Raw genomic sequence first — 12,036 nt, forward strand, 5'->3', positions numbered from 1 at the left:
TGGGTCCTCCCGAGGCGTGCCCGGCGCCCTCAGACTCTCCTCAGGGGCCACCGCTCTCTCTGCACCTCCCCCCACCACCACCGCCACCCCGCTTCTCGAAGGCGGCGTCTCTCCTGTAGGGGCACCCGTCCGCGGTGGGACCAGACACATTGGCCCGCCCGCGGAGCTCGAGACCGGGGTGGCGAGGCCGCCCCGAGCGGCGGCTCTCGGGGATTTCTGGCCGAAGATGCGCCAGAAGCGGCGAGAGAGCCCGAGCTTGGGCGCCGTGGAGCGCGTTGAGGGAGGGAGAGCTGGGCCGGGCTCCCGGCGCCTCAGGCGAGGGTGCGGGCAGCCGTTAGAGTGCGGGGGTCGGGGCGGGGCTGGGGGCGGGGCAGGACCGCGCCGGCTCTGAGGAGCACGCGGGGGTAAGCGCGGCCCCTCGTGGTCCGCCTGCCCCCCAGGGGTCATTTGCATGTTGTCACGGCCCCGCGCCGACTACCGGACGCGCGGCTCGCTTGCTCGCTCACTCGCTCACTCGCGCTCGGCTCCTGCTACCGCTCCGCCGGCGCAGCCCCGGGGAGCCCGAGTTCTGGCAAGTCCGCGAGCCGGGGAGGGAGGGAGGGAACCCGTGAGGGAGGGAGCGAGGGCGCGCCCCGGCTCTCCCTCTACCCCGCCAACCGCCCTTCCTGCTACCACAGGTCCGCCCCGGGCCCCCGCTTACACTTGGGAAACTTGGGACGGCTCTGGGGCCGCGTGTGGCACCTCAGGGGGGCGGCCCCGGCCCGGAGAGGAGCGGGTGGGGGAGAGGAGGAGGAAGTGAGCCCGAAGGATCGGCTCAGAGCTGTTTGTCCAGCTGTTTCTATTCGCACCCCGAGCGGCACAGCCAGAAGGGGGCCGAGCCGAGGGTGGCCGGCTCTCGGCGCTCATTTCCAACTCTTCTCCTCACAGCTTGTCTTTCCCAGACACCCTGGAGTCCCCTCAGGCCGGCCCGGAGGGCGCGCACCTGCCGGCCGCCCCTGACCTCGCGGGCCAGGCGTCCCCCGAGGCGGAGAATATGGCCCAGTCCAAGTCCGACTGCCGCTCACCTGTCGGCCTCGACTGCTGCAACTGCTGCCTGGCCCTGGCCCACCGGAGCGGGCTCCAGCGCGACAGCAGCGGGGCCAACAACAACCCGGGCAGCCCCACCGTGAGCAACTTTCGGCAGCTGCAGGAGAAGCTGATCTTCGAGAACCTCAACACCGACAAGCTCAACAGCATAATGCGGCAGGATTCGCTAGAGCCCGTGCTGCGGGACCCCTGCTACCTGATCAACGAGGGCATCTGCAACCGCAACATCGACCAGACCATTCTCTCCATCCTGCTCTTCTTCCACAGGTGGGTGGCAGGGCACGCGGGTGGGCACACGGGCCCGGCTCGCAGCCGCCTCGGCTGGACCCGCCCCTCTGACAGAAAGGGGCAACGGGAAGGCCAAAAGGGGCACTGGGGGGGGCGGCTGTCGGGCTCCCGGGCTGCCACGACCGGACCCTGAGGCTACCTGGATTCCTGTACGGCTGAGGGGAAGCCTGGCAGGTGGGAGCCCTGTTTTGAAAGGTGCCTGCAGAGTCTTTCCTAGGGAGATGCTGGAGCCCAGAAGGTGGACAGAGTCCTAGATGGTTTGGGTGTAGCTGGAGGCACTTTCTCCCCAAATGCCCACCTTTCTACAGCCACTTCGGAGAATGTGCCATGGGATGCTCTTGGGATCTGAGTCCCACCCTCATTAAAAAGCCCATTTCCAAATATGCAAACTCAGATGGAAACGGCAAGGGCTTTTAAATTACTGAGTGGCCCTGACTGAGGATGAGGGCAAGCAAAATGTCGAGACAAATTAAGCTGCTGCTGGTGTCGGGGAGAGCGGGGGGGGGATAGGCAAAATTAGAGACCTGTGAGAATTTCTTGAAACTCCGGATGGGGCGGGACCCCGCACCTCCTCCATGGATCACAGCCTTCAATTTCCAATGACGATTAAATGCAGCCCCAAAGAGCATCCTAAGGACAGGAGGGTGGATGATCCATGTCATAGCAGACGTGTGTTGGAGTGCGGGTCAGGCTTTCTAGAAATCTTGCTGAAGGGCAAGGAAGAGAGAGGGAAGGATAGAAACACAATGGGAAGACCAAAGGTGGCTGCAGTCCTCCAGTATGAGACACTCTGGTAAGAGCCGGTCTTGGGGGGACAACTGAGGCAATTTTGAGGCAGGGGAGGCAACTTCAGGAAACCTAGTGGTGTGTTTGGTGTTCTTAGAGCCATAGGAACCGGGCACTGGTGTGTGTGTGTGTGTGTGTGTGTGTGTGTGTGTGTGTGCGCGCACGCGCGTGCGCGTCCGTGCGTGCAAGCGGGTGGATTTTCTTTCTCAACATCACAGGTTATGTAAGAGAAAGAGAAACCCCGCTGTGGGAGACCTGGGTTGCAGTACAAGTTATGGCTCTACTTCCCTGTGTGAACCTGAGCAAGTCGCCTGACCTCTCTGGTCTCTAAGATGCCTTCTAGTTCTGAGATGCCCGGTTGTGGGCAGGTAATGTGCTCAGACAAGGTAATAAGAAATTTTGAGCTCCCACAGAATACTTGAATAATTGAATGGCTTTTCAGTGAGGCACAAATAAGAAAGTTTAAAAGCCATCGAGCTAGGCAAGAACTACCCTCACTTAGTGCTCAGCCCAGGTTTGCGTCCTCAGCCCCAGAAGTTCCAGGAGGGGACAAGTGACTTAATTAGCATTATTATAACAGGTTGTATTTTCAGGCATTTTCCATGCCATCGAAGCCCTTTCTCACCTATTATTTTACTTTACGCATCAATTTATCTCATTGTCTCCAAGAAACCACGCTGTGCATGGAAAAGGTTTCGAGGGAATCTTCATTTCTGGTGAAAGATTACTACAAGCGTATTCAGACCACAGCAGCTGCAACCCTGCTGGGCGAAAGCCCTAACAGGCTCCTAACAATCTGCTGGGATCTGGGCTAGTAGGCAGCGGGGGAGGGGTGGCAAGACACCTGGAAAGCGCGCCTGTAGCACTTGCACTCTTTCAGCTGGGAGAGAAACAGCTCCGAAGTGGCTTGATGACACAGAAGAGGGGACGCTTCCTCGGCTCTGGTTCCTAGGTTGGAGGCCTGGGAGGGTCAGACCTAAGCGAGTGAGGGGTGAGACTGAAAGCCTGAAATCAAAGTGTTCGCTTGTGCCACACCTTGGGAGGCTTTCTGGTGGTCTGGGTTTCTTGAGTGGCAAGACCTCCTTGTCACCTACTCCATTGACACTTGCTTGTTGACGTTCGGTTCTTGGGAAAGCCTGGAAATGCTACCAGGTTGGGTTGGGGGCTGAGAGCATTGGCGGAGGGAGCATCTCAAGCCCTCAGGCTTCCTTGAGGCTGGGGAGTGACAGAGTCCTGTGGTAACGGCCTTAACGGTTCTAGTGGGACAATAGCAGGACAAAGCATTCTCTCATTTGCCTTGACAACTGGGACCTTCGAGATTGGAGAGCCTCAGTTTGGTTGAGGTTTTGCCTAGAATGACATGCTCATTAGCAAAGTAGGAGACCATTATTACTGGTCACGGGGTTTCTCCAAAATCTGAGCTGGACAGTCTTCTCCCGAGTGAAAATTTCCTCTTCTTACTTCATTTATTCCCTGGTTTTCTATCTTCATACCACAGCCATCATTCTTCCTTCTGTTCCATTTAATGATTTGATATTTCAGATTCCTGCCTGGGTGTCTTTTTCTTCTAATTTGTCTACCTTCAAGGCTGTCTCTTCTGGAGAAGCGACTCTTCCTGCCCCTCCTCCTGCAGCCCACTCCCCTGCTGCAAGGGCTCCTATATTCTTGGGAGAAAGGGTGGGGCAAGTTCTTGATTTCTCTCTGGTTTGTCTGCTTTGACCTGTCCCTGGCTCCCAGCTTAGCTCTTGGTTTCCTTGGAACACAAGAGTGTAAGCAATTTGAGGGTAGGGCGTGTTTTCCACTTACTTGGCTTTCCCTTGGCTTTTAGTTATACACCCAGTACTCAGTAAAGGTTTTTTTTGGCTAGATGACTGCTTAATTGTTGGTGTGGTCCTCTGTAAAGATTTTACAACTTTAGTCTTGGAAAATTCTTATTAAGGTTTAAATGTGATTTTTTTTTCGGTATGAACCACATGCAGTAACTCTAATAGCTTGGTAGAAGTCCTGATGAACAGTGCTGTGTATATACATGTGAATCAGTGGTAATGGCCATGTAGCTCGTTGGTATGTAAATGGTGACTCTAAACTACTGGGGTGGGGGGGAGATGATGTGTTTTACACACCATCCCTTCAATCTTGTGTTAGGTAACTAATAACTATAATAGATTAATAGCTAACATCTATTGAGTGTTTACAGCATGTACTAAGCAGTATAGCTGCATAATGTCATTTAATATTTACACCAACCCAATGAAATGGGTACTGTTATCACCGTTCTTCATTTTTTAATGAAAGAAATTGAAGCTCAGGAAAATTGAATAACTTGCCTGATGCCTTACAATGAAGAGCAGAGCCAAGACTCCACCTAAGGTCAGAAAGACACTAAAGAATTGTCTATGAAGAAAGAATTGTTAAGCAGAGGTAAATATTATCCCAGAAACTAACCAAATGGTTAAAATGTCCTTATTAGGTCGGGTGACCAACCATCCCAGGACTTTCAACCAACACAGGAGTTTCAATGGTCAAACTGGGACAGTCCCAGGGAAACTGGGATGGCTGGTCACCCTATTATTAGGGGACTATACCGTATCGTTTGAAAATGCTCCTAAAACTGGAAAACTTAAGAGGCAGATGTAATATGCCGGGCAAAGAGCTAAAATTTCCAATTGAAATACAGCCTATTAAAAAACTTGCAAAGTTGAAATTTGAGGGGCCTTAATTCTCCGATCAGTAAGGTGTAGCAAGCTGGAATGGGAGCTTTTGCCATACTCTGTTGTTGTCATTGTTGTTGTAACCTCAAATTTATTTCTGAGATTTTATCCAAAACTACTTAATCAGCTCTATTCTGCCTTTGGCCCCCAAGCACGTCAGCCAATGTGATCTGAGCTGCTCTGAATCTGAGTTCCCTTCCAGCTCGGAGAGCCCCAGGAGTCTACCTTTAAGCTTCTGAGCTGGCAACAACTGGTCCCCACACTTAGATGCTCAGAAAATAATAATAGCAAAGATTTCTAATTGTTTTATGTGTGCTAATTCATTTAACCTTCCCTATTGACATAATATATAACAGTAAAGGGAAAGATGTAGATTCAGAGATCAGGCTTCTGACAAAAAATTGCATAAAAATTATGTGTGCTTCTCTAGACCTTCAGACTAATGATTTCATAAATGTATATTCCTGGACCTGATTTCTGAGGATGTAGCCACTTACATGGTGTGATTTGAGGGACAAAACTCTCCTGCCTGCCTGCTGTAGTGCCTAAATTCATATTCTAAGATCAGTTTTCTGTCCTTGTACCATCTAAAACTCCTATCCCATAGCGCAGTGGTATTTGGACCACACCATAAGAAATCCTGAATTAGAGATTGCAACCCTTTGTCAACTAATTTGCCATTTGATTTTGAGGATGGCGTACTTTGCTGTAGAGAGGTTTTGGGTTTCCGTGTGGTTAAGTCTGTCATTCTTTGCCTTCATGATTTTTGCTTTTGGCATCAAGCTTTGAAAGTCCTTCCCTAGCCCGAGTTAATTCAAAATAACTATTTCCTGAGTGCCTAGTGGTCTGACAAAGAATAGGCACTCTTGGATTAAGGCACATTCTCTGTTAAAAACACAAATGCATTTGCAAACTTAACATTTATGGTTTGTATACCTCATGAGAACCTCAATATGTAAGAAATCGCCTTTTTGCTGAGGCACAGATGTGAATTCCATGTGCTAAGAGGCTTTGGGTAGTGACCGACCCCACTGCTCTACTAGCAGCTACTATATATATTACATATGTGTGTGTCTTATATATGTATATAAAGTATATATATATATATATATTAGTACGTACATATATACCAGCAAAATATATATAACATAAAATTTGTCATTTTAACCATTTTTAAGCGTACAATTCAGTAGCATTAGGTATATTCACAGTGGTGCAGTCATCACCATTATCCATTTCCAGAACTTTGTCATCATCCCAAACAGAAACTCTGTACCTATTAAACTCTGTACCCTATTCTCCCCTCCCCCCCAGTCCCTGGTAACCTCTATTCTACTTTCTGTCTCTACGAATTTGCCTATTCTAGATATTTCGTATAAGTGGAATCATACAATATGTGGCCTTTTGTGTCTGGCTTCGTTCACTTAGCGTAATGTTTTCAAGGTCCATCCATGTATCAGTACTTCACTGCTTTTTATGACTGAATCATATTCCATTGTGTGGATACACCACATTTTGTTTAATCCATTCATCTGTCCGCGGACACTTGGGTTCTTTCCACCTGTTGGTTCTGGTGAAGAACGCTGCTTTGGACATTGGTATACACATATCTTTTTGAGTCCCTTCTTTCAATTCTTTTGGGTCTCTACCTAGGAGTGGAGTTGCCCAGCACCTACTTTTCAACTCAGTGTTTTGGTCTTCTACTCTTAGTCAATCCATTCAAGTGTAGTAATGCCCATGAAGTGAGTGAATGTCTACTTCTTTGGGGAGAACACCCCCTCCCTGAGTCAACTGCTAGTGCTAGCGATCACAATGAAAAGAAAGCTAAGAAGTTTAACAAACAACAGAAATAGTAGAAGTCATATGAGAGAAATGATGTGATTTCAGGATGCTCATGAATTAGGAACTGGCAAAAGTTTTGAGCGTGTCTCTCTAATGAATGGCCAGGGTCTACGGGGGTTTACTACCTGAGGGTTTCCTTTTTAAAAGAGTAACATGTAACGGCTTTGCTTGTCATTACCTACTATGTGTGGATTAGTTTATCAGAATTTTCCTTGGGGCGACAGTTCACTGGGAGTAGGGTTCTATGGGAATGGAACATGGGAAAGCCAAGTTTGGAGAAGAGAAGCAGAGAGACGGGGCCGGAGTTCTTGAAAGGCCTGCTGCAGTGTGGAGCTCTGGCCAGCATGGAGCTTGAGAGGCCTGGATGGAATGCTCGTGCTCTTCAAGAAAGGTGGCAAGAACAGAACACAGATTTCACCTTCTCCGCCTCTGGTTTGTCAGGAATGGACCCATGTGAGCCCACACCTCAGAAAATAACTCTTTCCAGGATGACCTTATTTTCCCTCCCAGCCTGAAGAGAAGGTTAACAATCCTGCTTATATTTGCACTTCCAGATAAGCTAACAAGCTTTCAATTCCAGGTAGAGCTTTGGATCCTTTCCATAACAGGTCCTGAAGGCCAAGAAGTCTGGGGAAATGGAGATGCATGTGTCTGGCCACGGCTGCAGGGTCTCCAGGTCCCCTGAGTGATGGAGCCCAGCAGAGCATTGCCCACACCTTGTGGGCTGGTTGAGAGGAATAAGGTCGGCCATGTCTGCACCTGGTGGTGGCCATTGCATGGTGTTTGCTCATCACGATTCTGCTCCTACCTGAACTTTCTCCTCTTATGTAAGGCATCCCTCAAGATAACTACAAAGCCATAATCTGCCATGGCTGGCTGGGTTTACATAACAAATTGGTTGGTGTCATGCAATAGTCTCTCTACCCCTGGAGAAGCCAACGTGCTGTGTGGACCCGAAGCTTGGACCCATTTGGTGGGGCATCTGTGTGCTCAGTGCACTCAAGGGAGAGCATTCCTTGACCACAGGGGTCAAAAAAGATGAAATTTCCCTTTTAGATGAAGAAGGCAATAATGGCCCAGGACATGTACTGTCCCAAGGCTTGCAGTAATGGGGCAAGGGTTAGGGCTTCGCTGTGGGGCCGCAGCTTTGGCAGAGCAGGACCCTGTGGGCTAATGGGATCTCTGTGAAGGCCTGAAGGATAGATCCCAGCCTCAAAGCAGTTTTGATGAGGAGTCAGGGCAGGGAAATGGCTTATGGAAGCTACCATGTACCATACCGAAATCCAGCTTAGCGAAGGAGTCAGAGCGGTGATAAGATGGGGTCCTGGAGAATAGAAAACAAACTTTTTCAAATGCTAATCCAGGCAGGAGGGAATCTTCTCTACAGACAAGTCTAATTCACTTGTACCTTCTAGCTGGAAATCCCTGCCCCAAAGTAGCTACTGCCCTTTTGGAAATAGTTTAAGAGGTGTGAGATCCCAGCCAGCATGGAGACTGACTAGGAAGCTTCCCAATGTGCAGACACTAGCCCAGGGAGAAACAAGAGCTAGAAGCATGCTTGGTCAGTGATGCCCCAGGCACACTATCAGCCTTCCTCCCCTGGGAGCCACTTTCCTCAAATAGACCCAGCCTGAAATCAGGCCCCTGCCTGTGGACAAAGCCCCACAGGGACCTTCCCCATCCTTCCTCGAAGGAAGAATTTACTCACGAAACAGCCTTGGGTATTCAACCTACTTCCTCTTGTCTTCTCTTCAGGGGAGATGGAGAGCAGCTGCTCGCAGCTTAGGGTCTGGCCAGGATTCCCGCTCCGAGCTTTCTAGGCCAGTGATTGGCTACACTGGAAGGGAAGGAAGGAAGGGGGTGAGAAGTGAGAGGAAGGGAAGTGGTTCCAGCGGCTCCTTCCTGGCTTACACCACACACACACACACACACACACACACACACACACACACACACACCCCTCCCTTTTAGCCTCACTCCCAGACTAGGCTGGGCCTGGGCCAGCCTGAGGTCCCTGACTCATATCTCGCATAGTGCCTTATGTAACAGAGCCAGGTTACTGAGGCATCAAGCTTCTGCTTGCTCAGTGGCAGGCTTCCCTGGGGCCAGGCATTCAGAAGCCTGATGGGGGTCTAAGTAGAGCTCACTACACTTCCAAAGGAACAGCCTGCTCTCCCTAGTGTCAGGCCAGTATCTGCTCAGAGCTAAGTGCCAGGCTGTGAAGGTGATTCCCTCTTGAGCCCCCATACTCAGCAGCAAATGTAACCAGGCAGGTGAGCTGCTGTGGGCTTAGTGTGGTTTGGGGTGTTTTTTGGGGGGTGGGTGGCATCTCCTGCTATCACCTGATGGTACAGTGCTAAAGAGTCAGCCTGGTGCATCTGGAGGGGCCCCAAAACAGGTGTCAGAAGTTCTTCTTCCTTTTGTATCTATCTGCTTGTTGGTTCAGGTACTGTTCTGGAGACTTTAGGGAGAAGGGTTTAGTGGAAGCTGGAGGAACTTTTTAAAGGAAGGCCTAAGCCAATTACCAATCCATTCTCCACAAAGTCTAAAAGTCCCCAGGCTAGCCTGAATTCACAGTGAAACTTAGCTCTCTTCCTAGCCTGTTCAGAAAATTGCATTACTGGTTTGGTGCAACTGAGCCCCCAGTGAACTGGGGCTTGCTGAATTCTATGACGTATTTCTCTAATAAGCTTACTCGAATATCTACATTACAGAATAGCCCTATCGATCTAATAGTGCATTGACTCAAAGTTTGTGACTAAACCAATAAGTCCTCTTCTTCTCTTTCCTCGTTTTTGCCCAGCCTGTCACACTGTGTCACCAGGGGGTAAATGGCTCACAGGTTGAGGGTAGCTGGGGACACTGCTGTCCTGTCTGAGAAAAAGAGGAAGAAACAGGGAGATAAAGTCAAAAAGGTGGCATTGGGAATTACCAGCAGTTATGATTTGTATCCAAATCTCAGAGTCATGAATCCTCAGACAAGCTGAAGACCACCATCTCAGTTGCAGTAAAATAAAGAAACAAAGAAAAAAAAATAAGAAAACCTCTGCCCAGTTTTAAGGCAATATACTCCGCCTTCCCCAGGTACACAGGGAAGTGAACGAACTCAGGCCCTGCACTGAGTGACCAAGCACTTCAGTTAATCAATCCATCATTTATTGACCAGGGGCCTGCTAGTAATCTAGCGCCTACTGCGGATTTATTGAATGTCTACCCCGCTAAGCACTGTAGAGGACACAGAAGGCAGGCAGCAGAGGCACGGGCTGGGCTGCGGGGAGCTGAGAGTGATAGAGCTGCATCCCAATGCTGGCGGGGAACAAAGCAGTTCCACCGGAGCCACCGCAGGCCACACTGGGGCTTCTGCTCCTTGAGGGAAAGGCCTCGAGCTTACTGTTCCCTGGATCCGCAAGTCCAGAGCTTAGGCGATGCCAAAGCAGACTAGGAAAGGAGAGTCTCTTTCTGGCTGTGGCTTCCAGCAGGGCCTTAAAGAATGGATTGGTGTGGCCCTGTGGGAAGAGCTGTAGGGCTCTCTAGTTGGGAGCGGGAAAGGGAACCTTGCCAGTCCAGCGGGGCTCATGGGTCAGAACGAGCTGGCTGCGGTGGGAACAGTGAGGAACACTTTCTATTCTTCCTGGGCTGAAACCCAGAGTCACCCAGCTTCAGGAAGGAGAGGCCTACTCTGGCCCTCCTCTCATAGCCCCTCTCTGACTCGGGGCAAGCTGGCCCCTAGTAGCCTCCCCTCAGAGACCTAGCTAGACTTGGATAGGTGGAGGCCTTCAGGGCCCGGGAGCAGGAAGGCACCTCTCGTGGATGCTTGTGGAAAGCTCATCAGAACCAGCAGCGTTGAGCTTGGGAGTGCAGTTGAGGGTGGGCACCAGAGGAGCCTGGGGGTATGGCTTCACATCTGTGCACCTCTGGCACAGTCTCCACCAGACCCCTTCTAAGGGGGGTGACAGAAGCAGGGGCGTGCCAAGGTGCTGCCCTGATAATATATATACCTTTTGCCGCTGGAGACCCCACAGGGTGTCATTTTAGCCTTGCTTCTACTTTGGTCAAACGCTTCTTTCCCAGGTTCCCTATAAATGACGGTCCTGGGGTTGGGCTGAGGAAGGAGGGAAGCCTCGAGCTGACGGGAAAGGAGAGGGAGCTGGAGTAGCAAAGAGGAACCAGCCTCAGATCATCTGGGGAAGGAGGATGCTGCTTGTGGTCAGCACCTTACTTTCTGCGGCCCTGTCCCCGTGCTAGTGTCCTGGGCATCCGCGCCCACACCCTTTCCTATCAGTGCTCTGGAGAATTCACATTTAAGTTCATGACCAGATTCAGTCAACAACAAATATAGCAACAACAAATTCTTGCGTGCCTTCCATGTAACAGGCTCACCGTTAGGCACTGGGAATAGAGTGGGAAACTCACAAAAGGCATGGTCACAGCCACCATGGGATAGTCCTTAGACTGGGGGAGATGAACATTAACGAGAAGAGCCACGCTAGTGAAAGTATAATTACAAATATGTGCCAAGGGGGAAAAGGAATAAGCTTCTCTCAGAGAGTATAACAAAGGATCAGACAAGGCTTCCTGAGGAAGTGATATTGCGCTAAAGAAATGAATCTCTATTGCTGAAATTCTAATCATCAGACCCAAGCCAAAGGAGACGTGTTTAGACAGAGGCTTTCTCAGGAACCTCTGAAGTCATAACATTAGGTAGCTGCTCACACTCTTGGAAATATTTCTAGGCCATGAGTGGCCAGCAGGTCCAAAAGAGGAGGACTGACAGCATTCTGACAAGAGGAAGAGATGAGTTTGAAGCCCACGGGGCAGCTAGTACTTAACGTCATCCTTCGCTAAAAATAGTCCATGACAGTATGGAAATGGGTGAAGGCTGGCCCTGGGGACCAGTGATAAAGTGAGTATAGCATATGGGGAGGAAAATTTGTTTTTGTAAATTATTTACTGTAAAGAAAAAGAATGGGGAGGGTCGTCTGGGTTTTCTTTTCCCTTTGCGGGCCTCCTTCTGAGTTATGAATGCTTCTCATCGTACAGAGGCAGTGGGGCACAGAGCTTCAGGCTGCACTCCTTTCTGGGGCCTGGGGTGTAAATTTTCTGGGCTGCAAATGTCAGATAATTTGTCCAGGCTGAAAAACAGCCTGAACGCAGAAGGGAAGAGAGGCTTGTTTAGCCAACGGGCTAAAGCCTGGGGCTTCAGGGAGCTGCGTGGCCAGGCTAAAGGAACTAAGATGATTGATCAGAGAGGAACATTAAGGGTGGGCCTGAGGGTTGTGGAGAGAGAGAAGAGAGGTTGATCTTCAAATATAAGAAAAGTTAC

The 12,036-nt window shown here is 50.3% G+C and overlaps 1 protein-coding gene across 1 annotated transcript in view; it reads left to right on the forward strand.

Moving 5' to 3' along the window:
• The first annotated feature begins 211 nt into the window (after nucleotides 1-211).
• The window catches only part of TSC22D3 (TSC22 domain family member 3), a 58,081-nt gene continuing 46,256 nt past the window's right edge, over nucleotides 212-12,036 (forward strand). The window contains exons 1-2 of the mRNA XM_022556667.2: nucleotides 212-321; nucleotides 928-1,353. Coding sequence (XP_022412375.2) covers nucleotides 227-321; nucleotides 928-1,353 — 521 coding nt within the window. The 5' untranslated portion in view covers nucleotides 212-226. The remainder of the gene's footprint in view (nucleotides 322-927; nucleotides 1,354-12,036) is intronic.

This window comes from Delphinapterus leucas, chromosome X (genome assembly GCF_059928025.1).
Source record: "Delphinapterus leucas isolate spDelLeu-1000000601 "Yukka" chromosome X, BTC_Dleu_Yukka2, whole genome shotgun sequence".
Lineage (NCBI taxonomy): Eukaryota > Metazoa > Chordata > Mammalia > Artiodactyla > Monodontidae > Delphinapterus > Delphinapterus leucas.